At 48.8% G+C, this 27,647-nt stretch overlaps 1 protein-coding gene across 14 annotated transcripts in view; it reads left to right on the top strand.

The window, feature by feature from the left end:
* Positions 1-27,647, top strand: part of SFMBT2 (Scm like with four mbt domains 2) — a 226,543-nt gene that overhangs the window by 112,570 nt on the left and 86,326 nt on the right. For all 14 annotated transcript variants that reach the window (XR_007153923.1, XM_047866407.1, XM_047866402.1 and 11 more), the window contains one exon: positions 8,100-8,197. Coding sequence is in view for 13 of the 14 variants with exons in the window: in XM_047866407.1 (XP_047722363.1) it covers positions 8,100-8,197 (98 nt within the window). In the remaining variant the exon portion in view is untranslated. The remainder of the gene's footprint in view (positions 1-8,099; positions 8,198-27,647) is intronic.

Raw genomic sequence — 27,647 nt, 5'->3', positions numbered from 1 at the left:
AGAGAAAATCGTCATACGTTTTTTCCTGGCACATCAGGGATATTAATTCGCTTCAAAAGCACTGTCAAATGACTTTACGCAGACTTACTGGGACAAAATAGTGCATTATGCTTCCATACGTACCTCACCGGGCGAGAATCTCACTGTTCACAAGCTGACCATTCTTGAACGTTCTCTGTGTGCCAGGTGATTTTACATCTGGTGTGGTATTTGTTTTGATTGCAAAAAAGTGCTGCATGTTTGGTGTGAATATTTCCTTTTCCAGCAGAGAAAATTTGAGACTGAGAGTAAGCTACTTGTCCAAGGTCATCTAGTTTGAAGGGTGATGGCCCCTTGCCCCCCATTTCTTCCCGTTCCCCCTGCTGCCCATACTGGCCTTACCAGTTTTTTTAATGGGTATCCTCAGAACAAAAAAATGTTGGATATGGAATTAAAGATGACAAGGTAGAAATATTATTGTCTTCCAGAAATTTCTGTTTTTCATCCTGGTCCGTTTCACCAGATATACTGGAAGCAGAGAGCCAAGTATTTTATTAAAATTGCCGGAGATCTTTTTTCCTGCCATATTAGGTGCCGGTGCCCGTCTTGAGTCTGTGAAGTGAAGGAGTTAACATTCCTCCCTTCTGTCACTCAAGGGCTTTAATTGAAAAAAAAAAAAAAGTTCCTGGTTCTGTATGTCATGTATTTGCATTTATGTTGAGTTTGACAGGCATATAGACCCATAACATGGTATTTTATTAGTATTATTGTTGTCAACGTTTTGAGAAGCAGCCAGGAAATCCATTTATACCCTGAGTAATTTTGGACTCTGATGACAAACAAAGGGCCTGTCAGTGTTGAGAAAAGATCTAAGCTCACATTTGCCTTGGGATTCATAACCTGGCAGGAGAAATTTACTTTGTGTGGGAAGTCGGGTGTATAAATCTTAGCTTAGTATCTAATTGCTTTATAAATTGTAGGAGATCCCTATATTTGCCAGTGTGAACATTTATAGCAAAGGATTATTACTTGCCTCTTAGGTTCTGTGCAGTGTTCTTTGCTGTGAAGTCTGGGGACTCATACTCCAAAGCGAGAATAATGGAAAGTGTCACCATAGAAACTTAGGAGATACTTGCACAGGAGAGCTCTCTCTCTCTCTCTCTCTCTCTCTCTCTCTCTCTCTCTCTTTCTGTCTCTTTTCGATAATTTAATGTCTTTATAAGACAAGAATAAATTGTGTTTACCGGTCTTAGTGAATTTCTGGACACGAATTGTCCATTCCAGTGAAGAGTTCGTGGGTGTCCTTAAAGAATTTGGAGGAGGCCTTCGTCGTGAAGAAGTTTATTTTCTCAACATTTAAATTGTTGGCATGAGAGGTTTTGTATGGGGAGAGGAAAATAAAAGGCAAAAGGACACTCAAGTGTGGCTTTTAGTTCTTCAGATGAGGTTCTTCATGCAAGATGAAAGCTGGGTTCCCTTGCCTCATGCAGCAGAACAACACGCGAGGTGGCGATTATAGTAGCCGAGTTTTATTTTATTTTCTTAAGTGTCTACTTAAATTCCAGTTAGCATACGGCGTAATATTAGTTTCAGGTGCACAGTTTCGTGATCCATCCATTCCCTCCATCACCCAGTGCTCATCACAAGTGTGTCCTTGATCCCCATCACCTAGTTCCCGCATCCCCCACCCGCCTCCCCTCTGATGACCAGCACTGTGTTCTCTATAGTTAAGAGTCTGTTTCTTGGCTTCCCCCGCCTCTCCCCTTCCCACCCCCACCCCCGCTCATTTGTTTTGTTTCTTAAATCCCACACATGAGTGAGATCGTATGGTGTTTGCCTTTCTCTGACTGGCTTATGTCACTGAGGATAATACTGTCCAGCTCCATCCATGTTGTTGCAAATGTCAAGGTCTCATCCTTTTTTACGGCTGAGTAAGACTCCATTGCATACAGAAACCACGTCTTCTTTATCCGTTCACCTATTGATGGACCCTTGGGCTGCCTCCATCCTTCGGCCGTCGTGGATCATGCTGCTATAAATGTAGGGCACCCGTGTCTTATACACGCGAGCAGAACCCAGTACTTTGGGCTTGTGTAAATCAATTTCAAGACGCAGAGGGACTTAAAACTTACACGGTAGTGCTCTTTCCTTAACGGAAATACAGGTGGGAAGAAAATTTCCGGCTTGCATAAAAATATTAGCTATTGTTCTTATCGCCAGACACCCTTAGCTAGACGAAAAGTGTCGACTGTTCAATAAGAAGGGGATTTGGAGGTGTGGGGCGGAGGGGAGAGGAGAGATGCTCAGGGTGCACCTGAGCGTAAGCCCTGCGGACCCACCCCTCCACGCCCGCCTTGCTGTGTCCCCGCTAACTGCCACCTTCGCCAACACGAAGCGTGGCCCATCCTTCAGCTTTACTTACTCTTTTTACTTGTTAAAGGGCATGAGATTTCTCAACCGTTCAGTACAAATCAAGGCAGAAGTAAGGAGTAGCAGAAAGTGGCTGGCTAGTTTTCAAAAACGCTAGGAAAGGGGGCTGCTCGTAGACCGTCTAGCAGAGAGAAAGCTGCATTCCCTTTGTCTTCCCATCTCTGGCTCAAACTGGAGAAGACAGGGCGGGGAGGACAGAAAGAGGGGAAGAAGCCCCCCCCCCCACCCGCCCCGTGTCACACCCAGGGCGGTCCGGGGGGCACGTGGGTGCTGACGGAGGAGGTTGAATCCAGCTTCGGTGAAGACTGGGTGAGGGAGCGGAAAATGATGAAACGCCAGGGGGTCGAGGAAGAGGGCAGCCACTTCCTGAAGTCCTTAGCGGTTCAGGCTTTATCGGGAGAGGACCGGAAATCCTGCCGGTAGCGGCTTCCCTTCTGTGCTGAACGGAAGGCAGCCTGCGATCAGATCCGAGCTCCTTCTCCAGCCTCGCAGCCCTGGAGCCCTGCACTCTGAGTGCTCTCCCTGCACCTCCGCTTCCTCTGTGTTCCACAGGCTTGCGAGGCACGTCCTGTCCTCGGGGGGCCATTCTTCCAGATGTGGCATTGACTGTCCCCTCGCTTCGTTCAGACGGTCCCGTCGTGAGGGCATCTCAGTACCCCTCTAACCGAACATCTGTGTCTGATTCTGTGCTGCGTCCCCGGTGCCTGGCGCATTGTGGGTGCTCAGTGAATATTTGTCCGGTGAACTGACTGAATAAAAAGCTGGGGATGTCTCTAGGGAGGGAGGGAACCAGCCTAGTCCAGCTTTCAAGAGCCAAATAATTATTGGGGCTGCGGACGCCAATCTGGAGGGGGAGACCTCCCCCAGAATGGCAAGAGCTGTGCTAGCCTTTTTGCCCCTGATGAGTAAGGGGAGCGTTTGAAAACAGGGTCGGATCAAGCAGAGATGCTCTTTGTTGTTCTTTTTTTTTTTGAAATTTATTGTCAAGTTGGTTTCCATACAACACCCAGTGCTCATCCCAAAAGGTGCCCTCCTCAATACCCATCACCCACCCCCCATCAACCCTCAGTTTGTTCTCAGTTTTTAAGAGTCTCTTATGCTTTGGCTCTCTCCCACTCTAACATCTTTTTTTTTTTCCTTCCCCTCCCCCATGGGTTTCTGTTAAGTTTCTCAGGATCCACAGAAAAGTGAAAACATATGGTATCTGTCTCTCTCTGTATGGCTTATTTCACTTAGTATCACGCTCTCCAGTTCCATCCACGGTGCTACAAAGGGCCAGATTTCATTCTTTCTCATTGCCACGTAGTACTCCATTGTGTATGTAAACCACAATTTCTTTATCCATTCATCAGTGGATGGGCATTTAGGCTCTTTCCGTAATTTGGCTGTTGTTGAAAGTGCTGCTATAAACATTGGGGTACAAGTGCCCCTGTGCATCAGCACTCCTGTATCCCTTGGGTGAATTCCTAGCAGTGCTACTGCTGGGTCATTGGGTAGGACTATTTTTAATTTTTTGAGGAACCTCCACACTGTTTTCCAGAGCGGCTGCACCGGTTTGCATTCCCACCAACAGTGCAAGAGGGTTCCCGTTTCTCCACATCCTCGCCAGCATCTATAGTCTCCTGATTTGTTCATTTTGGCCACTCTGACTGGCGTGAGGTGATATCTGGGTGTGGTTTTGATTTGTATTTCCCTGATGAGGGAGATGCTCTCTGTTGCTGGGATCTGTTGTTGAGCACCCGGCATGGCTCCAGGACCCACTCCGTGGGCAGGAATATGGCTCTGTGGGGTTCACGGTGACTTTCGTTCCTCTAGAAGAGTTCACGTGTGGCTCCAGCTCGAAGAAGCGGGCGGAGCTGGAAGAACGTGGACTTGGAGCCAGGGTCTGAGTTCCAGCTTCTTCTTGCACTTCTGTCCCTCGCTACAGAGCCCGGGGCAGCCCCTTTACTTTCCTCCTCTGCAAAATGGGGATCATTGTACATTTGCCGTGCTGTGGAGCATTGACAAGATACCGCAAGTGGTGGGCGTTTTCGAGATACTCGTTCTGCGATCACAGTTGTGTGGTTCTATTCGGGTTTCTAGGAAATTTGAGAAGGTTGTTGAGGTCAGTGGTCTCTTAGAGCCCCCCCACCCCACTCTTGTGTTTCTGGATGTTCGGAGAGCGAGGTAGAGTCTTACGTGTTGTTGCGAAAACTAAGGACAGGAAACCTTCTGAGACCTTTTGCATCTCTGTCTCTCGATGTTTTTCCGTATTTTTTTTTGCCTTCTCCACCTTTATGGCAGCCATTTTTTTTTCTTTGTCTTCCTGAGTCTGGAAATTTCTGAACTATTTCTCTGTCCCAAGATGGTTGTCGCTTTCTGTATTAGTTAGCCCAGGGGGCCACACAAAACGCGCGGAGGGCTTAAATGACACAGATGATTTTCTCGTGGTGTTGGAGGATGTGAGTCCAAGATGCGGGTGTTGGTAGGGTTAAGTTCTGGGGACAGCCCACTTCCTCCTCTGTGGATACCCTCTTCTTTATGTGCACATGGAAAGAGAGAGAGACAGAGAGCTCGGTGCTCCTCCCGTCATGGGGACCTTACCTTCATGACCGCATCTAACCCTGCTTACCTCCTGAAGGCCCCATCTCCAAACACCATCCCACTGGGGGTTAGAACTTCAGCGTATTAATTTTGGGGAGACTCCAACATTCCGTCTGCAGCTTCCCAGTGTCTGGAAACAAGCATAGACCAGTCTTTGCTCACTGGTGAGACAGGAAGGGGTGGTCGTTGCAGGGTGCATGAAAAGGCGGGGGGATCACCCCCTCCAGGCTTTCCTTCAGTCGGAGGCTGTGAGCTGGTGGTCCTCTGCTCCCCTCCTGTTTTCTCTAGCCCTCGCCTCGCAAGAGCCGGCCAAACGCTCAGAGGGCGAGCGCCTCATTTCCACTTAGGCTTCTAGTTAAAGATGGGTCAGGCCAGATTTTAATTGCTTATTACTTCCCCGCAAACAGAAATCGACATGATACACTCTATTAAATTACCTGCAACACAATCATTTTAAGAAAATGGTTTATGTTCTTTTAATGGCGCTATTTATCGTCCATAAACTTGCTGGTGTAACCAAGCGCCTCTCTGTCCTAATGAAACACACACGCGGAATATTGTTCTCTGTTTATTGGAACCGTGAGGTGTTTAGCTTTTGCAGGTGGTTGATCATTCTGAAAAAAAACCACATTTGATTTTCACCTTCTATGAGAAGTGTGCCTTGCCATGGGGTTAAATTCCATATCATAATATCCTCAGAAAGAAGACAAAGGATCGTAAGGTTGTAGGACAGAAACAAAAATCACACGGAGCCTGGGTTTCTTAGTCCATCCAGGCTGTTCTAGGAGAATAAATACCACAGACTGGGCATTTATTATTTCTCCCAGTTCTGGAGGCTGCAGGTCCGAGATCAGGGCACCCACAGATTTGGTGTCCGCCTCCTGGGTCACGGGCAGCCGTCTTTCAGCATCCTCACATGGTGGGAGGGGTGAAGAGGCTCTCTGGGGGGTCTCTTTTATAAGGGCACTAATCCCGTTCGTGGGGGCTCTCCCCCTTGTGACCTCCCAAAGGCCCCACCTCCTAACCATCACTTTTGGGGAAGGATTTCAACATGACTTTTTGGGGGGACACCTTCTGAGACGGCGTGGTGGGCAGAGTGGTGCCCCGCCAGCGTGTGGGGACACCTGCCGGGGCCGGGAACGGCTGTGAGCATCCCTGCTGGGGTCTGCACATCACCGCGCTCTGTTCTGGTGGTCTGGATCCAGCCCTGGCCAGGTGGGGCTTTTGCTCTGGTCTTGCATAGTTTTCATGAACCACTCTTCTCTTCCCCTCTTCTCTATCTCTGGGGCTCCCCAGCCCCCAGATGCCTCAGTTGCAGACTGCAGGGGTTCAGGCACCAGCACAGGGGACCTTCTCTTGCCTTTTCTCACCCTTTGTGTCTTGTCTTTGACCAGCACCGTCCTTTTTCGTGACCTTGGTTCTCTTTTTACTACCGTGCCAAGGTTGAACTCCCTATTGACCCGCATCCAGATCCCTGGGACAGTGAATTTGTTCCTGTCTGCTCAGGAAATCCGGGCTCCTGTGTGTCCTTTCCCTCCTGAGGCCCTTGACCTGCTGCACTTGGTGTCCTCAGCCTTTGCTTCCTGGAGCAATTGTCTCCCTTTCACCGAGGTTTTCATGCAGTGCCCCTGAGCTGAACCATTGGTGCGTTTCAGGGAATCCTTCTCCTCAAGGGGCAGTTTATAAGGCTGTGAACTGGTCCCTCTTCCTCCTTTGTGGGACCCTGTGACCAGCCATTTCTTTGTCCTTTGTGGGACCCTGTGCCCCCCTCCTCACCTGTGCATGGTGGAGGGACCGTTGGTTCATTTTCTGGGGCCCCACTGTGTCCGCCCGAGTATGTCAGATACTGTGAAGGAGAATCACTTTCTTTTTGTGTTCCGATATAGAAATGCCAAATTGGGGAAAAAAGATTCCCTAGAGGTAGAAGAGTATAAATAAAACGTTAAGGAGGATTATACAGTGGGCACAGCAGAGCCCGTCTGGTCACTCATAACCCTTGACGTGACTTTGCGTAACGGACAGTGAACGACAGTGGGCTGAACCTTGATAACTTGACTCCTTCCGGCAGCATCTTTCTCCTCTCGTAATTCTGGTAGCCTGAAAAGATTCGATAAACTGCTAAAACACAGGCACTCAGGCTCAAGGTGAGTTCAGAAGCTGTGGATGCCAAAATATATGGCTGCATGCTGAAAAGCAGACATGCAAGAAATTAAAAATATAGCCCCAAAGGTTTAATGTTGCCTTTTAACTGTGCTTAAATTCATATTCATGTCCTAACGGTCTGTCTGGGGTAGCCTGGGTTGATATAGGGAAGGTATAAACATATCTCCTTCAAGTGAGTGCTTCTGCAAATCCTATTTTGATAAGGTCTTAAATCCGTGGAGATCAGATCATAAAATTCCCCTGCAGTTTCAGCAATCGGTGGAAACAGGGCTCAACACGTTTTTTTTTTTCTTTCAGTTTTGCAGCCAGAGTAACCTCCATTCGTAAATCCCTCTGTCCCCCACCCCCCCTCCTGGGGCGGGGGGGGGGTGGAATATGGGCCACGTGGGGTGTGTTAGCAACATTTCAAGTGTAAATATTAAACTTGGTTGGTAAATTTTAATTCACCCTTTAATAATTTCCTGGCTCACGTGGGCTATTTTTAGCAGATGCGGGCTTAGAGGTTTAGTGAAAAATGGGCCGTAATAACCGAAAATGCCAGACGAGCGTCGTGTCTAGTTTAGAAATTTATCGGGTCCTAAGTTCTTCATCAGCGGATGTGACTTCCCAGGTGTTTACATGGAATTTGGGGCAGGTGATTGAAGATGGCGCTGGGGTGATTTATGCCATTAAATCACTTACAGAATGCCCGCCAGAATGCACGCCAGCGTCCCCTGAGGGGCCCTATTAAGTTTATTCTTCATTTCTGATCGCAGCGGCTCAAGTTGCTGTTGAACGTCAGAAAGTCCCCTCGGCAGGTGGCCTTTTATGGGGGCAGGGTGTGAGTGCTCCCGGTCGCTGAGTGTGCCAGTGACTCTGAAAACCTGGAAAGTAGAATTCCAGGAAGAACCACCCAGTAGAATATGTGAGTCCTTACACGCTTCTGTGGTTTGCTGTTGATACAGAAATCTATCCTTTGAAGATGGCCTCTGAGTGGAAGTGTTCTCTGGAAAAATCCCTTATTGACGCCACAAAGTTTCCTCTGCCGATGGAAGTGTTTAAGGTAAGATGTCGGTTCGTAGCGACTTGTTTATTCTTTCTCAGACCGTGCGAGTTCTGGAGTGAAAGGTTCCTCAACGTCCAAGCGCTCCCCACGGTTGCAAAAGCTAGTTTCGAAAAGCTCGGCCGATCCGCATTCGCGACGTTCCAAGTGTTTATCTGTGTGCTTTGACCACGCTTTGTAATCCTCACAAATTCTCGTCTTACGAAACACTCGTGGAACTGCCGTGGCTTTACTGTTTTTCTCCATAATGGGCTGGTAGAGTCACGTCACCTCCTTTGCCCTCCTTCGCCCTTTACCAAAGGGACTGAAGAAGACATAGCAGGCCTCGTTGGGTATTTGTTGGGTAAAACGAATCGACAGTGATGTGCCTCTTGGTGGTTCGGTTTTCTGGATGGCCCGAGAAATTTGTGCGAGTACCTGCTGGGCGCGAGGCCTTGTAGGTGCTAACGGACGGGGAATGACATCATAGCGGGAAAGGATCGCCGGGTTCTTAACGCTTTGAAATCATGCCCACCACTTAATATGAAGCCGTGGGCGGGGATGACCCATTCGGGCCAGAGGAAGGCCTCCAACGGCTGTTTTTTTGCGGACCCTGAGTCTTGGGCGGTTCTAAACGTGGTCGCAGCCGGCTGGCAGAAACTGGCTTCCTGGTCCGGAGGGGACACTTGTCTGCAGTACCTTTCACGTCCCGTGTGGGGAATGACATGAGGAAGGCGTTTAGGTGCCAGGGGCAGGAGGAGTTTAGGGCCTGGGCGCGGGCATCGGCTTCCTGAATTTTATGTACGCCCAAGTCGTGGCTCAGGATTTTAACCCGTCACAGCAGATCACGTGCCTTCTCGAGCCGCGCTTTTCCCGGTTTGTAACACCGGTTTTAACTTAAAAAGACCGCTTTTGAAACCAGGGATAAAATTACGTTCCGCAGTTTAATTGAGCGATGACTTTTACAGCGTTTTGATCCTGTTGCGCTAGATGAACCGCGTAAATAGAACGGGATGTCGGGGGGGGGGCGCCTGGGGGGCTCAGTCCCTGGAGCATCCGACTCTTGATTTCGGCTCAGGTCGTGATCTTGTGGTTTATGAGTTTGAGCCCCGAGTCGGGCTCTGTGCTGACAGCGTGGAGCCTGCTTGGGATTCTCCCTCTCCCTCTCGGCCCCTCCCCTGCTTGCTCTCTGTCTCTCAGAATAAATTTATTAATTAATTAAAAAAGAGAATTGGTTGTTAGCAGTAGTGATTGTTGGCAACGAAGCAATATCTTGGGCATTCTTTTTTTTTTTTTTTAACTGATCAAATACTTCTTTCCTCACCTCTGCCTCCCTCCCTCCCTCCCTTCCTTCTTTCCTTCCTTTCTTGCTTTCCTGATAACATTCTCCCCTGGAAAAGATAATGACAGTAAAGAAGAACAGCTTTTCCTTTTCCTTTCTGGCTCCACGGTCTCTTTGCGGCCCTCTGTCGACCCGTGCAGGTGATGTCCACTGTCTTCACGGTGGCCTTAGGAATATTTTAAACGTATAAATTGGGTTGTGTTCAAACTAGATTTTGTTTTGAAATACATCATACATCTGTGAGGAGCTCAGAGTCAGGGGTGAACGCAGAATACGAGAAGTCACCACCGGGAGCCCTTGTGCGCGTCCCTCCCCCACACTCTCTCGGGGCTCTGCCTCGTTTTGTGGGGATCGCTTCCTCGCTTTCTCTTTGCAGTGTTACTGCCTCTGTCTGTTTTCCTAACTGTTACGTGATTTGCCTTGACAAAGTCAGAAGCAGGTCTAAGCCTCCCTGTTTTAGAAGAGGCCCTTTCCTGGGGGGAAATAGCCGGATGGCGTTTGGTTAGTAAGTTGGCTTTGCTTTTCCTCGGCTTACAAGAGAGTTGAGTCAGCAAAGGCACGAGCCGATCGTCAGAGAATTAGGGTTCCTCTCAGCCGGGTCATCTTCCAGGGCTGTAGCATGAACTTCACGTGCCGGACATCTTTAGAAACATGGACGGGATCCAGTGGGTTTGTAGTTTCTGCCGTTGTAGCTTACTGCTGTTCCAGGAGGAAGCCCAAACACTGCTCCTCTGGGAAGTGAATGGAATGGTCTCATCGGCTGCAGGCAGCTGGGCCTAGAGCAGGGACTGGGAGCGTGTTTCGTATGCAGTCGGCATGAGCCAGATACTGTCAACGGTCTTGGTCTGGCTTGCTTTGACGTTCTCTCCTCAGATTCTGAAGGCGGATGCAACACGGCAGCCGTCATCGCGATGGCAGCCGACAGGACCCTTGTCCCTGAGTGAGTGAGAATGTCTTTGTTCTGTCCTCATGCTTCACCGGCGGTTTGTTTGGGTAGAGAATTCTAGGCTCCTCACTATCAGTTTTGTCAAGAATTTGGACGTCTTGCTCCATTGTTTTCCTCCCTTCTCCAGAATCTTCTATTTTCCTCCACTTTTCTGCCATTTCACAGAGGAATGCCTTGGTGGGCATCTGTTTCCTTCCAGTATGCTGGCTGGAACTCAGGCCTTTAACTGGGGGATGTTTATTTTTTAAAATGATGTCTCCCACCTCTCTTTTGCTCCCTTGATCTGTGAGCACGTGGATGTGGTTCTCCTGGACTGGTTTTTTTCCTCCTCCTCCCCCTCCTCCCCCTCCTCCTCCACCCTTCCTTCTCCTCTTTCTCTTTCTCCCTCTACCCTCCACCCCCTGCTTCTTTTCCTTTCAGTTCTATTTTTCATTTCCTTGTCTGTTTGCTCCGCTGTGAGAAGTTTCCTGAAGCTTGCTTATGCCGTCCTGTTTCTACGAGCACTTGTTTGGTGTGTCTTCGCTGAATGCCGTGTTTATAGCCTCCTGTTCTCACAGCATGGACGCATGAGTTTATCTTGTTGGAATTACTGACTTTTAGAAGTTTGTTTTTTTTTTCCCCCTCCCTGAATAATTTAGTTCCTCCATGTTGCTTTTGGATTGTTTCCTGTCTTCTTGTTGGAGGCTTTACAAAGATAGCTGCAAATCCTTGACCTTCTGCTCTTGAGTAAGAAGGGGGTTAGAAAGCTGAGGGAGAGCTGTGTGGGTGTGGGTGACCCTGGAAGGCTACTTCTTTGTGCAGTGGTTTTTCCTCTTCAGCTGATTTTCCAGAGGGTTCTTCGACTTCCAGCCCAGGGCTCAAAGGCCGGCTGTCGGTGCTGTTGGGTGAGTGGGGAGAGGGGGGCCGGCGTTTCTGCACTGCACCCACAGCCCCGCGGCCAGCTGTATCATCCGCTTCAGAGGTGAGTGGGGAGCACGGTTGGTCTTTGGGAGTGGAGGAGGGAGCTTCTTCCCTCATCGGTTCCCATCCACCCCCAGTTTTAGGCATATGTGGTGTGACCATTTGCTGAGTACTCGAAGATTCTGCTGTCTGCCCTGCATTGGTTCTCAGCTTTGCTGCCGAAGGCTTGAGATGGGTTCTGTTGATAGTGTTAAATCAGTCACTTTTTACTCATCTGTGTTGTTACCTTCCAAAACCTTGCTGCTACTGCGTGGATTTGGGTCTTAAAAATTCTTCACTGGAATTTTGGTTTAGGGAAATTAATGGGAGTTTTAGTCCGCCATCAGAATCTGACACCCCCGCACAAACCATCTTGTGGCTTCGGCTGTAGGTAAAGCTCCCTGACAGCCCTCCAAGATGGCGCTGAGCCTGCTGGTGACTCAGCCATGCTTCCCTCCATGGCTCATGTGCGGGGCCTCCCCTGTGTGCCCGCCACCGGCCTTTTCTCTGTTCTTCACATACCTTTTGTCTGTTAGATGCTGCAGAAGGGTTCAGCTGCAAATATGAATCCTCTTAAAGAAGTCTTGCCTGGGCCCTTGGCTTCTGTCCTTGTCCTACATTTGTGCCCTCTCTTCTGCCTTGTTGCCCAGCTCACAATTAGACTTGGTCATTTGTGTGGTTCTTGGTGTAACATCCACGTCTTTTTGCTTAACTGAAGCTTCTGGAAGGCAAGGACCACGTCTTTCTTGTTCAGTGTTGAATCCATTCAACCAGACTGTAGGCAGACTCAGTAAATACTGTCAAATGGATGAACAAATTCTTGAAGAGACAGACGTATTTAACTCACGGATTTAAAATATTTTGAGTTGAGTAAATAAACTAAAAAAGAAAAAAGGGGCGCCTGGGTGGCTCAGTTGGTTAAGCGTCCAACTTTGCCTCAGGTCATGATCTTGCGGTTTGTGGGTTCGAGCCCTGTGTCGGGCTCTGTGCTGACAGCTCGGAGCCTGGAGCCTGCTTTGGATTCTGTGTCTCCTTCTATCTCTGCCCCTCCCCCACTTGTGCTCTGTCTCTCTCTATCAAAAATAAATAAGTGTAAATAAAAATTAAAAAAAAAATATTTTGAGTTGGGGCGCCTGGGTGGCACAGTCAGTTAAGTGCCCGACTTCGACTCAGGTCATGATCTCATAGTTTGTGGGTTTGAGCCCCGCGTCGGGCTCTGTGCTGACAGCTCAGACCCTCGAGCCTGCTTCAGATTCTTTGACTCTGTCTCTCTCTCTCTGCCCCTCCCTGGTTGCTGTCTTTCTCTCTCAAAAATAAATAAAGTTTTAAAAAAAATTTTTAAAAACATTTTGAGTTAAGACTGTTGTTGGTTAATTGGATATGCAGACTTCTTATTCAGGACTATGAATACTAAGACTCAAAAGGTAGAAACATTAATTATCCTAGTATGTTTTTTAATTCATTAAACTTTTATTGGAGGAGCTACTCTCTGAAAAATGCTATTGACCTGATCCCAGGGTTTCATAATTTTTCTACGTTTTTCAAAATACAGTGACCTTCTCCTGTCACTTTCTTGTTTTTCGCTGAGAATTCAGACTATTTTGATGGACTCCTTGAGAGTTATTATTGTATGTACTAAGTGTCTTGTTCATAATGAATAGTGACTTTAAGAGTAGAGACTGAATATTTCCCATTTTTCACAGGGCCTCCCATCAGGCAGGACATAGGGAATGGGCGTTTCGTAAATAAAAATGAGTTAAATTGAAATTATGTGTTCTTTTGTTAAAAAACAGTTTTAAGGTTTATTTATTTTGAGAGAGAGACAGAGGAAGTGGGGGAGGGGAAGAGAGATGGGGGGAGAGAGAGAGAGAGAGAGAGAGAGAGAGACTCCCAAGCAGGCTCCACACCAGCATCACAGAGCCGGATGCAGGGCTCGAACTCACGAACCGTGAGACCGTGACCTGAGCCAAAGTCGGACGCTTAACTGACTGAGCCACCCAGGCGCCTGAGGTTCAGACTGTCTTAATCATTGCTTCCCCTTAACAGAAACAGGAGAGTTTTTGTTTTGTTTTGTTTTGACTTTTGGTCTCTTAAGTTTTGGACGTTTCGGTGAGCAGTATTCTCCTGCAGGTGTAAAAAGAGAACTTTGTGTTTTTTCCCCCTGTTACCGCTGTTTGATCATCACTTTCTCAGCAGGCAAACTTACTTCTATTCTTTTCATTATGGTAAAAGGTGTATATGTTTGGATCCAGTCATGAGTCATCCTAGATGCCTGTTGTTGAGGAAAATTGCCATCGTGTTCCACTGTTAAGAGACAGAAGTCAAAGCAATGCACATTTAATGGCTGGAAACGAGCAGTGTTTCAAAGCAGTTCTTTTTTTCATTACTGCCGTTACACTGGAGACAAAATGGGTATTTTGACGGAACGACTCTCATTACGCGGTGGTGATTGTCATTCTGGGGATGTGTTCACATACGTGCCTTGGTATCTGTGTGCCTATGTCTATAAGTTCAGTCCGCTAGTGTTAACGTACAGAATTCCCCATCTCGTACGAATATCAGTATGGACAGCAACGTCGTAAAAAATGGGCACAGAATTAGTCTTCCTGCTGTCATTTACCCTTGATTTGAAGGAACGCTTAGAATGGCTTTCGGGTGCCATATTTTAGTGGCAATTCTGATTTCCCTTATTTAGAAAACACAGATGATCCGCAAACAGGTACATTCATTTGAAATTTAAGTACCTAATGAATTGGGTACCGAAGGGAAGGGGATAAAAAATGCATTACATTGAAAAGTAAATAAGGAAAAACATTTTTTTTTCCTGAAAGCTAGACTCACTATTGAAAGACTTAATAGATTTACCAAAGTAGCCCATCCATATATTACTACCAATTTAACTCCTGAAAAATGGTAAGTATATGGAGATGATTGCCCTGCACGTCAGACTGGTGCCTCATGGCTTTCCGTTTTACTTATTAGGCAAACTTTTCAACCCATCGTCTGATTGACCTATGACAAGTCCCACGATCAAAGTGATGAGAATAGAAGAAAATGGCCAGCGTTTTCTGCACCATTTTTAAAAATTCAGTGTTTATTTTTGAGAGAGACAAAAAGAGAGAGCGCGTGAGCAGGGGAAGGGCAGAGAGAGAGAGAGAGAGAGGGAAACACAGAATCTGAAGCAAGCTCCAGGCTCCAACGTGGCAGCACAGAGCCCAGTGCGGGGCCTGAACCCGTGAACTATGAGATCTTAACCCGAGCTGAAGTCGGACACCTAACTGACTGAGCCACCCAGGTGCCCCTTTCTGTACCATTTAAGTTTTCAATTTTCCTAAGTACCCAAGGCATGGATTTGGGGAGATTCAGCTGAATTTTAAGAAAAGGGCGGAGGGAGATGCGAAAATAAGAGTGTAGCTGTAATTAACGTGATATTTCACGTGTCGGACGTTCATAAGCCTTCTCTAATTACTGCTACTTTTCATTCTCTGCAATGCTCGTAAGTTGTAATCTACATTTGTGACCCCACTTATCTGAGAACGTTAAGCTGTGGACACTTCAGTGACAACTCCCACAGACGTCAAAGAGATCTCCAAGTGGGAAGCCGAGTCCCTAATTTTCCAGTTAATCGAAGTAAGGCATTTCTCCCTTAGAGGAATACAGACTGTCCTCCTTGCCTCCCTCACGACCACGCCTCGTAATTGTAAGGAGGTAGTGTTCTTTGAAATGTCACTGAGACCCTTTATCCATTTCTATCCCTTAAAGAAGGGAACTTGTTTGAATATTGTTTTTCATCGCACTGAAAACATTAAAAAAACGCTCAAAGTCTCAGTGTGGTTGAAATTCCAAAGTGCGCTGTTCGGGGATCGTCGGGAGAGCGAAAGCAGGTGCAAGCCGCTGAGACTTGAGGCCAGAACCTTGGCGTCGGCCCCGAAGGCTTGCTCTTTCTCATGCCTGTGTCGGGTCCCCCGCTCTGCCCCCGGGTTTGGGGAACACCAGGATGGTGGGACTCAGCTGTGGATATGCTCGCGGGTTGTTAATTAGAGAGAGCAAAAGGGTGTAAAGCAACATCGGCAGTGGGAAGAAGAACGTGGTGTGGACTCTGGAAACTCACGCCCAAGCCTCCGAGGGCCCTCTCCGGAGTGGCTCCCGGACACTCTTAAGTGTGACAGCACGTGCTTTTGTCTTCCAGAGGGGATCATTAGAGGCCCAGTGTCCAGGGGCTTAATGGGGGGCTGGCCACCGTGGGTATCCCCTGCCTAGCGTGTGGCCCCGTCTTAGACTCCCAGAAGGCAACTTAAATCGTACCGTTTGTACAAATAATCTTGGCACGGCGGTCCACTCTTCTGTGTAGGGGGAGCTTTGTATCCGTGTCGGGTGCTGTTGGTGATGTATTTCCAGATGACAGCCCAGGGCTAAACCCTGCAAGCGGGCCCTTTCCAAGGACTGCGATCTCTGGCCTGCTGTGCATAGTAATCCTCTTCCGGGCACCTCCATCCCATCTATCGACAGAACCGGGCTCTGTCCTCACAGTCTTGTCCCAGAGTCCGTCACTTTTCTCTTGGTCCACCACCACGGCCCCAAGACTGGGTCTGCCCTCCTTCTCTCCTGGCCCGCTGTGTTAGTTTCAGAACTATATTCCCGGCTGCTAATCATTGCTTCCCTGCGGTCTGTCCTTCAGAGGGCGGCCAGAGCGATGTTTTAGAAAATATTTACTTATTTTGGGGAGAGCGCGAGTGGGGGAGGGAAGACCCAAAAACGGGTTCTGTGCCATCAGCGGCAAGCCTGATGTGGGGCTGGAACTCACACACCTCGAGATCATGGCCTGAGCCGAAGTCGGACGCTCAGCCGACCGAGCCACCCAGCGATTCTTTGGAAACAAGATCCAGATCCCATCACTCTGTTGCTTGTAAACCCCCAGGTGGCATCTCCTGCTGAGGGAGGGCCGTCCAGGCTCCTGCATGGTCCAGCTCCCTGCGGGCTCTCTGAGCCCATCTGCGGCCTGAGGCCCTCGCTGGTCCCTCCCCACGCCATGGAGACCTGCTGTCCCTCCAAACCTGAGATTCCCCTGCTCAGGCCTTTGCAGTAATGCCCTGGCGCCCTGGAAAGTGACCCCCCCCCCCCCCCGGGCCGCCGAGGCCTGCATGGCACCTTCCTTCGCTTTGTTCAGGTCTTTGCTTACAAGAAGGAGCCATACTCTCCAGCACCAACCTTCTCCTCCTCTTGCCCATCATAGCACTGATCCCCACACATGGTCTCTGTTAATTTGCTTTTTCTGCATCCGATCCGTTTCCCCTCGCTAAAACGTAATAAACTCCATAGAGCAGATAGCGGCTCCATTCCCGGGGCCTGGAGCAGCGCCTGGCACTTTGGAAGTAAGTGGGCCATAAAAATCCTTGAACGGATTGGTGAAGAAGTTCAGTACAGGAATCAACTCTAGAGGAATGAAAACTCAGGAGAGGTCGTTAAGTGTTGGGTCAGGGAGGCGAATCTCCTGGGAGCGGTTCTGAGTGACACAGTGACCACGTATAGAGAGGGGACCGGGGGCTCTGTTGCGGTGGTGGATTGGCAGCTGAGCTGGTGTTTCCGTGAGCAGCTGAAACGACGCCGTGTCAGTTTGAGGCTAAGAGGAGGCAGTTGAGGGCCCTGGGAAGGACACTAGGGAAGGATTGAAATTGAGGAAACGTCTCGGCATAAAAAAAAATCCACGTTCTGTGAAATTCCGCTGCTGGTGAAGTTGCATTGTCCCTGTGCCTTCTCGTTGAAAATGATCAGAGTCGGGGTGCCTGGGTGGCTCAGTCGGTTAAGCATCCGACTTCGGCTCGGGTCATGACCTCACAGTTCATGAGTCCGAGCCCCGCGTCGGGCTCTGTGCTGACAGCTCAGAGCCTGGAGCTTGCTTTGGATTCTGTGTCTCCTCTCCCCTGCCACTCTGCCTCCTCTCCCCTCCCCTGTTTGCGCTCTGTCTCTCTCTCTCAAAAATAAATAAATGTCAAAAAAAAAAAAAAGAAAAAATAATCGGAGTCAACTTAATGTTGCCTCACCAGTGTTGTGTGGGTTAGTTTCCTTTTCAGTGTGGGGCACTCATTAGCTGTCCAGATGTTTCCAGTAATGCATCGTAAGGTGCTGTGGCTGATGTGTCATTGACTCACGAAACCGATCCGTGGACATACAAGGAGCTTGAGGAATGTCCTGGAGAGGACACTTCTGTCGGGCAGCGGCTGGCTCTGAGTGAGTGGCTTCCGCCTTCTGGGCGTCTGGATTTCTAGCCTGTTGCCTTCCCTTTTCTAGCGTCATACCCACGTTCCTCGAATACTCGCAGTAGCTGCGTAGATGAGAGGCGTTTGGTCGGTGACAGCCGATGTTTGCAGGTTATTCCCGTTTTATTGGAAGCTGAGGAGAGATGTGTTTTTCGATGGGATATACACACCCAGACGCTCTAGCCACGACCCATTCCATCCTTGCCAATTCTTGATCCGTATCTGTGGCTAATGAGGTTAATGGGACCCGTGCTTTTACGTCCTCAGGACTCACGGTGCATCAGAAGAGAATACTTGGTCGGGTACTTGGAGGAAATACTCAGTCTCTTGGTGCCCCTCATACAACTCATGTTTTGGTCTTCTTCGACATAAGCGTGTGTTAGAAGAATCCCAAACTGTTTACATAACTGATTCGGGCTCAAGGGTGCTCTGGAAATCTGTAGATAAAGGGCTTTCGTAACGGCCAAGCAATAAGCTAGGTGTTGTTGGGTCCGGTCCCAAGCTATGCCTGTCCTTGTGTCTGTAGTGAGGCTCACTCTCTCCAGAGCGTGGTGTTTCGCAAACAAGGGGAAGGAGCCGCTGAGGGAAAGCTAGTTGGTAAAAGAAGATCCCTAAGGATTATCATTGTTTTTTAGCACAAGCGCCTGACGACGACAGGTAGACATTCCACGCACGTATTTCTTCTCTGTAAAGAGGGTTCAGGCCGTGCTCATAATACACTGAAGTCCCCACAGCCTGTTACTTCGTGAGCTCTTCTCGGCTTTGAATTATGTACCTGTCGGTGTGCTTGTAGATTTAACCCGTCGGAGGGCATCTCTTTCTGTATTTTAGCGTCTGAGACCCAGCTTAAAGGCCGGAGAGAGAAGATGAAGTGTGGCAAAGAGAGAAGAGCTTCTCTTTCTCATTCCATCGGCTACAGCCGAAAGGGTAAGAGAGGAAGTGAGCTGTTCTGTTAGGTTGGATTGTGATGTTGTGGTTTCTATGGTGACTGATTTCTTTTTCTCTTGTTCAGCAGCTAAATGCAGCAATAACCAAAAAAAACAAAAAAACCAAACAAACAAAAAGAAACCCACCAACAATAAAACAAACCAGAATCTCATGGCTGAGTTTGCCCTTCAGGTGGGTTGCTTTTATTCTCCCAGAATCTGCTTTAAGCCCCCTGTGTAGGGCCAGCACTAATTCCTTAGGCATGACGTCCCTTGTCCCACACGGCAGAGTGAGTGTCGTGATACCGAACGTGTTCTCATCCATTTAAGCCCAAATGTCCCTTTTAAAGAAGGGCTGTCTTAGACGCAGGGTCATTTTGTTATCAGACTGATGGCTTGCCTCCTGGGATCCTGTCAGTGCGGTTGACTCCGCTTTCCAGGGCGTAGCTGGGCGCCCTGTTCCAGGCTGTCCTACCTTGGGGCTCCCTCGCCGCACCCCTGGGCGTGAAGGCACAGGCTTCTGCAAGCCTTGTGCGGTATCCCTCCTTTGCCGTTCTCATTTCTTTAAAGACTTAGAGGGATTCTGGAAACAGAGCCTCTCTGGGGTGCTAGATGGCAGAGAAGTGCAGCCCTGTCTGACGTATAGAAACAGGAAGAAGGGCCTGCTCTCTGTCATTCCTCCTGCGCCCCAGGCTCGTGAACCGCAGCCCAAGACTTACACAATGGGAAGAGGATGATGGGGGCCATCTCGCTCCACTGAGCGTCAGAGAAAGTCTTGGGAGAGATGCCCTAAGGAAGGCAACTTGGGTCAAACGATATTGTAACCGGAAAAATCGCAAGGCCGGGACAGAGTTCGCTCTAACGGTTGCTCCGTCACCAGGGCCCCAGAGCTGCTGCCTGCAGTCTGCTAGATGGTGGCTTGCTTTTAATTCGAAGCAAGAAGAACTTAAGAACCGAGTCAACTTTCCGTTCTCTGCTCCGTGAGTTGTCATTCCCAAATGGCTTCTGTTCGCCGCCGATGATGCGCGCTCTCGCTGGTTAACGGCACTTTCGGGCAGGGCAGGGTAATATTAGCACGGACTCTGGGAATTGGTGGCGGGATACGGGGCGGGGGTGGTGCACGCATCTCTAAAACAGAAGCATTTCAAAGCGACTGTCATGTCGTAGTTTCATTTCTTCAGATTTTCCGTGCCACTCCCCGTGAAGAATCAGTAAGAAGTGGTTTCTACGTTTTGGTTCTGCGGACAATTTGGTAATCAGCCACAATCAGATCGTACGGATTGTTTTTTTTCCCCTCTAAATATACACAGAGATCCTTTGTAGGTTAGGTTGGACTTTTCATCTCCATGTGCCTTTTGCGAACAGGCACTTACGAATCGCAGTGTCTCAAGAAAGGGAGTCGGATAGGAGGAGGTGTCCTTGCAGCCAGGGGGTTACAGTCCCTGGAACAGGAGGGCCCCAGCACACTGTGCTTCGGAGCCCCAACTTTCAATAAGTTGAACACCTGCCCTGAGGGGTTCGTGTGTATTGTGGGTGTAAATAAAAGTGTGGGGATCTTTCAGCTTCCTTTTATTTCCTGGGACAGCCGTCTGACTCCGAGTTTCCTAGTCTGGATGGCACGAAGTCAAGGGTGAGATGAAAATCTGCCTCCAGTGTTGTCTCCAGCCCCACTTAGAACCAGTAGGATAAACAAATCAGATTCACTTTTCCAGAATAGGCCATGTTGTGTTTCACACTTAAAAACAGGAACGAATGGGGTGCCTGGGTGGCAAGGTCGGGTAAGCATCCGACTTCGGCTCAAGGTCATGATCTCGAGGTGCACGGGTCCAAGCCCTGCGTTGGGCTCTGTGCTGACAGCTCAGAGCCTGGAGCCTGCTTCGGATGCTGTGTCTCCCTCTCTCTCTGCCTTTTCCCTGCTCACACTCTCTCTCTCAGAAATAAAATAAACATTAAAAAAAAATTTTTTTTAAAAAAAGAACGAATAAGGTTGGAAGAGTAGAAGCCCGACTTAAAGCTTCTTAGCATCTATCAGCATGTCCCGCGTGTAGTTGCTGGTGCGATTTCTGGGTCCCAGCAGGACTGATTCTTGCCCCTAGCATCTCCGTGTACCTAAAGGAAAATTCATGCATACTCAACTCCAGTCTGCAAAGGAGTTCAGAAAATTTAGCCATTCCGGTTGTGATTTTGTACAGATGGGTCCGTTCCCTGGGCCTCCGTTGTTTCTGAGCCGGCCACAGGGCCATCGGTCGGGGGCGGGGGGCTGCTGAACGAGGAAGGCCCAAGTGTGACAAACCCTTGGTCTTGGGTGGGGACGCGCACACCTCTGGAGCATCTCTGGAATACACGGTACTCCTTTCAGACCCGGAAGGGTGGGGTACAGACAGCACAGGGTCAAAAGCGCAAGTGAGACTGTGGATACTTGACAGGAACTGCGCTGTCATTCTCCCGTGTTGGCTGGCTGCCGTGTTGATGGTGGCTTCTGGTTACGGAGCCCCGCGGGGTGGGAGGGACGATACCGGCCACTCTCCACCTGCCCACTCAGTGTCTTTGCAGCTCGCTGGCGGGCACCTTTGGTCCGTGCGCTCGGGGAGACTCCAGGCTCAGACATGTTGATCTCTCATCCTACCCTGGGCCGGGACCCCGTGGTGCCTCCAGGACGCAAACACAGACCTGTCTGAATCCTGGGGCCAAGATATTTTTTCCTTTTGCTTTCGGACAGTCTTTAAAAAGTAAACAAGGGTATTTACAGGCTGAGCCCAATGAGTATTATTGCAGCAGAGAACAAGAAGATAAATCCCGAGGGCATTGAGGATTGCCTGTCAAGTATCCTAGGTGAACTGGAATGCGTCGAGTGACTTGTCACTTTGGACGGAGGCTCTTAGGGCAGGATGATTCTTTATTGTCACGATTAGCAAGTGCCCCCACGTCTTTCAGATGCTGGTACTCCAGAGTGCGGTGGTGCTCCCCGTGTGGAAGAACCACGGCTGGTGTGGACCAGGAGTGGCCCCATTTTTCTTGACAGTGATTGGCTTGGGAGGAGGCACATGGCCAGTTTGGGTCAACAATCCACGGGGAAGCCAGCCGCGTGGTTTCTAGAAGAGACGTGGGGAGGAGGTGGCTCTCTCTTCTTCCCCAGCACTTTATCCCCTCTGGCCGAGAGTCCTGGGACTCACACAGAGTGTTGAGAGGGACGGAAGGAACCTGGGCCCCGTAGGACGGTGTTGCTGCTCCCTTAACCCAGGCCGAGTAGCCGATCCCTGGGAGCTCCCTAACTAGGGACAGGATGGGTTTCCTTACAGTTCATTTCATCTTAAATAGGGCTTCCTGGTCTTTGCGTGTCAAGGCAGCCGAGTGGGTAAAGCTTTCCTCAGGGAACAGCACCTGCTGGGTAACTTGGTCCGCTTGTCTGTGGGTGTGAGGTGATAGCATGCTCCTTAAAAGTAACAAACCCGGTGTTGCCGTGGAGGAAGGGAGGCAGGTTAAGAGTGGTGGCCTTGGGAGGGTAAGTAATGATGCTGGATTTGCTGTGTAGATGCCACGTTGGGATTTCCAGCACCGAGTGAATCCGAACCAAGAGGGATGGCTCATCAGACCGAGAGACTGAAAAGCTGATGAGACTGTATGGCTCATCAGACCGAGAGACTGAAAAGCTCCTGGGATGGCTTAATGTTGGAGACAGAGGCAGAGAGAACCAAGGGGCTCTGGGGGGGCTCATGGAAGGTGAAGAGGGAGGAGCCCACACATGCAGGTGTCCCCTCCCCCATACCCGGCTTCTCTCGCGACTGTGTCTGAACTGGTGGTTCTCGACCGGGGAGAATTCGCCTGCCAGGGGGCACTTGGCAGGGTCCGGAGGCATCTTGATGGTCACATCTGGGAGGGCGCTGCCAGTGTCCAGAGGGTAGAGGTCGGAGATGAAGGTGAACAGCCTGTGGTGCACAGGACGGCACCCCCAATAAAGAACTGTCTGGTCCCCGAATGGCAACAGTGCTGAGGTGGAGAAGCCCTAGCCTAGAGAACGGATACTTTTGGGAAACAGGTCGACCAGCAGAAGTCGAGAACAGTCGGGATTTGAGGAAGGTACTTGAGATTTTAACTGTTACGAGGCCCGTGCCAGGCTGCCTGGCAAACGAGCACGTAAAAATTTGGGGGTCGGGGCGCCTGGGTGGCTCGGTCAGTTAAGCGTCCGACTTCAACTCAGGTCACGATCTCGCGGTCCGTGAGTTCGAGCCCCGCGTCGGGCTCTGGGCTGATGGCTCAGAGCCTGGAGCCTGCTTCGGATTTTGTGTCTCCCTCTCTCTCTGCCCCTTCCCCACTCACTCTCTGTCTCTCTCTGTCTCAAAAATAAATAAACGTTAAAAAAAATTTAAAAAAAATTTGGGGGTCCTCCCCCCTCCCCGTGTTCCAGGAGCTGCTCTCTGGGTCTAGAAGAGTCGGGGCACAAAGTCAGCCCTCCTTGAGGGAAAGTTCTGCTCCTGACTGGCTGTCCTTCCTCTCTCTGAAGGGTGGTTCCTACCCAAGTGGGGACCATCGAGAGCCACGGTCGTATTTCCATGACAACGGTTTGGTTGCGTGTGGGGGCTTCCCACAGTGGTTTTGTCAGCCGCATTCCGTCAGTGGGGTGCCAAGCTTGGACCCCCGCCCAGAGTGGCCATCATACTCTTCCTCCGTCCAGGGCACTAAGGTTGTCCTGGGCGTTGCTGTGGAAACGGGAAGAGACGCCCCTGCTTACCAGGAGAGGATGAACTCTGTGTGAGAAGAGATGCTGTCATCACTGGTGACCTTCACCCAGAATCAACCACGGTTTGCTGTTAAGTGAGGTTGAATTTCTTGCAGATGCTCTTCTGGTGCTAAATGTTAATCAGTGAAAGGCATTCTTTTTTTTTTTTTTTTTTAACATTTATTTATTTTTTTGAGAGACAGAGAGAGACAGCATGAGCAGGGGAGGGGCAGAGAGAGAGAGAGAGACACACACACACAGAATCCGAAGCAGGCTCCGGGCTCTGAGCTGTCAGCACAGAGCCCAACGCGGGGCTCGAACTCACGAACCACGAGATCATGACCTGAGCCGAAGTCGGCCGCTTAACCGACTGAGCCACCAAGGCGCCCCAGTGAAAGGCATTCTTAATGCTCTGGTTTTTTTGTTTGCTTGCTTGTTTGTTTGTTTTAAACAACCTAGTGTGCCAGTTTTTGGACTTCGTGAGAAGCTAGGTCTGCCCTAGTTACGTGGTGTACATCTTGTGGTTCAGGTTGAAGTATATAATACTGCATTTCGTCACTACTATTTTTCAGCTTGATTTACTGCGTGGATAGTAGATAAAGCTGCTGCTTACAGCTGTAAGTAAAGAATGGAAATGCTTATTAGTGTTCTGCACCCAGATTTTTTATTACATTTTTGTTATAAATATTTCATTGGCCAAATTTAATTCAGTGCAGTGGAATTAAAATGTAATGATGCTATTGATTTAATAAATGTTGGCATTCTCCTGTCCATTTTTAGATGAAACTAATATAATGAGAGTAATTTCCTAATGAACACACGAGCACCGGATCACCAGTAAAACAAAAAGGGGGAACAGTATGATAAATTGGACTGGATCTTTTTTTTTCTTCCGGCATGGCATATCATGCCATTACGAGGAAAGGAATTAAAGCGTAGTTCATTATATATCAATTTGAATGTAATACTAATTAAAACCTTCCTTTGCCTTCACTGAAGCCTATTTTTAGAAATTATGTAAATTAACCGAGGCCTTTGAAAACGGGCATATGCAATGTTGGAGTTCCCCGAGGACCCCAAATGCTGGCATGTTGGCACCGGGAAAATGACGCCGTGCGGTATTTTTTGTGTAGGTACGATATACACTAAGAGATGTGGATGCTCAAAAAAATGTGGCAGGGCCATACCGCAGGGCTGCTTTTTGTGCATTTTATGTGCTATCCAACGTAAGCGAAAAAGGAAGCACCGTAGAATTAACGATTGAGGCCCACGTTGCCGCCACTGGAAAATTTCCCGTGGCGTTTGACCGCGGGACTTGGGTTAGGAGTTTGGTTTCCGCACGGGGAGCAGTTCACCGCTTTTCTTGCGTGGAGATCCTCACCAAGTGCATTTTAATTGCATTGTGTTAATTAGTTTGAACTCGCTCTCCCCGCTGCCGCATTCTTCATATTGTTGTCTCGCGGGTGGTGTATTTATCTAACGAAGCGGGGAGGGGGGGGGAAGCATCGGCTATTTTAGGGAGTCTGTGGTCCCCACATAACCTGCAGCTCTTCAGGCCCCTAACATAACTGCAGAGAGAGGAGTCAGGTTCAAGCAGGAATGGGGCCCACGAGTGGGACCTGAAAGGGTGGCAGTTTCCATCTCTCGCGTCTTCTCTTTCCTCTGTCTCCTGCTTCCCGTATGCTCCGTCTCCTTGCGTAGATCAATACTTAGAATCGTTTCTCTGTTTTATAAAGAGCGCCGGGGTTCGCCCTGAAGCTTTATCACTGTGCCAGAGACGTTTGGGCTGGTGCTTACTCACGGATGGCTAATACTAAGACTGCTCCGTGCGGTGGTGTTTCTTAACTAGCTGTGTTTGATTCTTCGGGAGCAGGTCGTGCCTTTCTCCAGGCGTAGCGATCGTTCCCAGGCAGGGACTGTGTCAGAGGCTGACGTCGGAAGAGGTGGCTGGCCAGCGTGGACCTGCCACCCCTCGGGGAAGGCTCTGAGCTGGCTCGAGGTCGGGATGCTCTGACCTCAGTGTGTCGGGTGAAAAACATGAGACATAAGCCCGAACCGTAAAGCCAAACAACCAAATGCACTGGTGGTTTGTCCACTCTTTTTCCCAGTGTTACACTTTTTAAAAAAAAAAATTTTTTTTTAACGTTTATTTATTTTTGAGACAGATGTCTCAAAAATGAGACGGGGGAGGGCCAGAACGGGGGAGGGCCAGAGAGAGAGGAAGACACAGAATCCGAAACAGCCTCCAGGCTCCGAGCCGTCAGCCCAGAGCCCGACGCGGGGCTCGAACTCACAGACTGTGAGATCATGACCTGAGCCGAAGTCGGCTGCTTAACCGACCGAGCCACCCAGGCGCCCCCCGACCCCCAGCGTTACACTTTGTCAGGAACCACCTCATCCGCTGTCTCTTCATTCTGTATAGATTCGCGCGTAACATGTAGTATTTAAAATACTACTGACGGATTGAGATTCATCAGCCAGGAACGTTTGCCGGGTTAAACATGTTTATCAGACCAACCTGTCTGGGTTAACGTTGATAATGTTGTGACAAAATGGGCATTGATGAAGGATGGCTTCCTTGGAAAGCACCACAGGCATTTTGCAGCACACTCTTCTTCAATCCTCATTGCTTAAAGCACACACGAAAGCAGTTAGTAAAAATCATTTGCTAATTTTGGATGAAGGCTGAGTGTATATAAACATTTCGAGGGTAATTTTTAGTGTCTGAAGCCTCTGACACACGTATTTCATAAGCCGCTGAAAGAGTGTGATGAATTAACAGTGAAAATTGGAGGTTAAGGAAATTATCAGTATTAAGAGCTGTTACTTTTTAACCTGGCAAGATGTCTGGGGCTCCTGGATGGCTCAGCGGGTTAAGCGGTTTAAGCGGCAGACTGTTGATTTCGGCTTAGGTCAAGATCTCACAGTTTGTGGGATCGAGCCCCACATCGGACTCTGCGCTGACAGCGCAAAGCCTGTTTGGGATTTTCTTTCTCCCTCTCTCAAAATACATAAATAAACTTTAAAAGCAAAAAAAAGGGGTGCCTGGGTGGTTAAGCGTCCGACTTCAGCTCAGGTCATGATCTCAGGGTTCTTCGAGCCCCACATCGGGCTCTGTGCTGACAGCTCAGAGCCTGGAGACCGCTTGGGATTCTGTGTTTCCCTCTCTCTCTGCCCCTCCCCTGCTTGTGCTCCACCTCTCTCAAAAATAAAGATTAAAAAAAAATCAAGAACAGAAATAAAACCTGGCAATACCTGTCTTTGAGATAAAATTTTAGGAGCCTCTAGGCTCTAACGGATTTTTTTTTATTTGTTTACTTAATTAACAATAAAGAAAATAAAAGATCCCGTTTCGCCTTTGCTTCCCAATCCGTTGTATCACCTGAAGCTAATCGTGGATGTAGTCGGACCATTTGAATTTGAATCTGTTTTCTCTTGTTAGTTCCGTGCCCTTGCTGACGTAACTCACCTCTCTGTGTCTTAATTTCCTCCCTGTAAGATGGCTACTACCCCATCATCTCTTGTGAGGGGGGGAATGATAATACGAGGAGGTGCTTAGGGGCATTTACAATATATTGCCTTGTTCCTGTTTTCCTGATTGATATTATGTGCCAAACCATGATTTTCGGTGTAGAGTCCTTGCATCTTTAGTAGGAAAGCATGAAGCTCTTGGGTTCTAGAGACAAGGAAACTGATGGGGAACAGAAGTTGATGTATATATAATCTCTGTTACATTGTCGTGCGGCTGAAAATACGGTTCCCTGAAGAGCGATTGTTAAGGTAGGCTGGTAAGACAGTCCTCCAATGAAATGAATGGCATTTTATCTCTGATCAATAGAAAACTACTTTAGGGCGAGAATAAAATGTGTAGCGATGAGTGTAAATGGGAGTGACATTACCAGCATTTCTTCGAATGAAAGTTTTTCTGTAAGCAATTTCGGTGGACTCCAGCACATTTAAATAAACAGTATTTCCCGACTGTGACAGGCATATTTGCGAACGTACTGAGCATTTAGTAATCCCTCCTGATTTCAGGAATAACATCATTCTTGATCCAATAATTGTGAGGTGTGAATGATTCTCTAGAGCTTTGCAGAGGCCAGGATGCATCTCTCAAACCACAGTGAATTTTCCATTATCTCTCGGTAGATAATCGGTTTTGGGAATCATCTTCAGGGGCCAGGAGCTCTCCCACTTTTTAACACCGAGAATGATTAGCTTGTGTTTGCGAAAATGAATGCATGTACGCTGACTGCATTAGCAGCCTCAAGTAAATGGTCTGGGGGCGATTAAATTTGGTTTTCAATGAGAGTATCAGTACCTTTTCTCGTATACCAATATGAA

This window comes from Prionailurus viverrinus, chromosome B4, assembly GCF_022837055.1.
Source record: "Prionailurus viverrinus isolate Anna chromosome B4, UM_Priviv_1.0, whole genome shotgun sequence".
Taxonomy (NCBI): Eukaryota; Metazoa; Chordata; class Mammalia; order Carnivora; family Felidae; genus Prionailurus; species Prionailurus viverrinus.
Note: the sequence above shows the minus strand (reverse complement) of the source record. Positions and strands in the feature narration are given on the sequence as shown.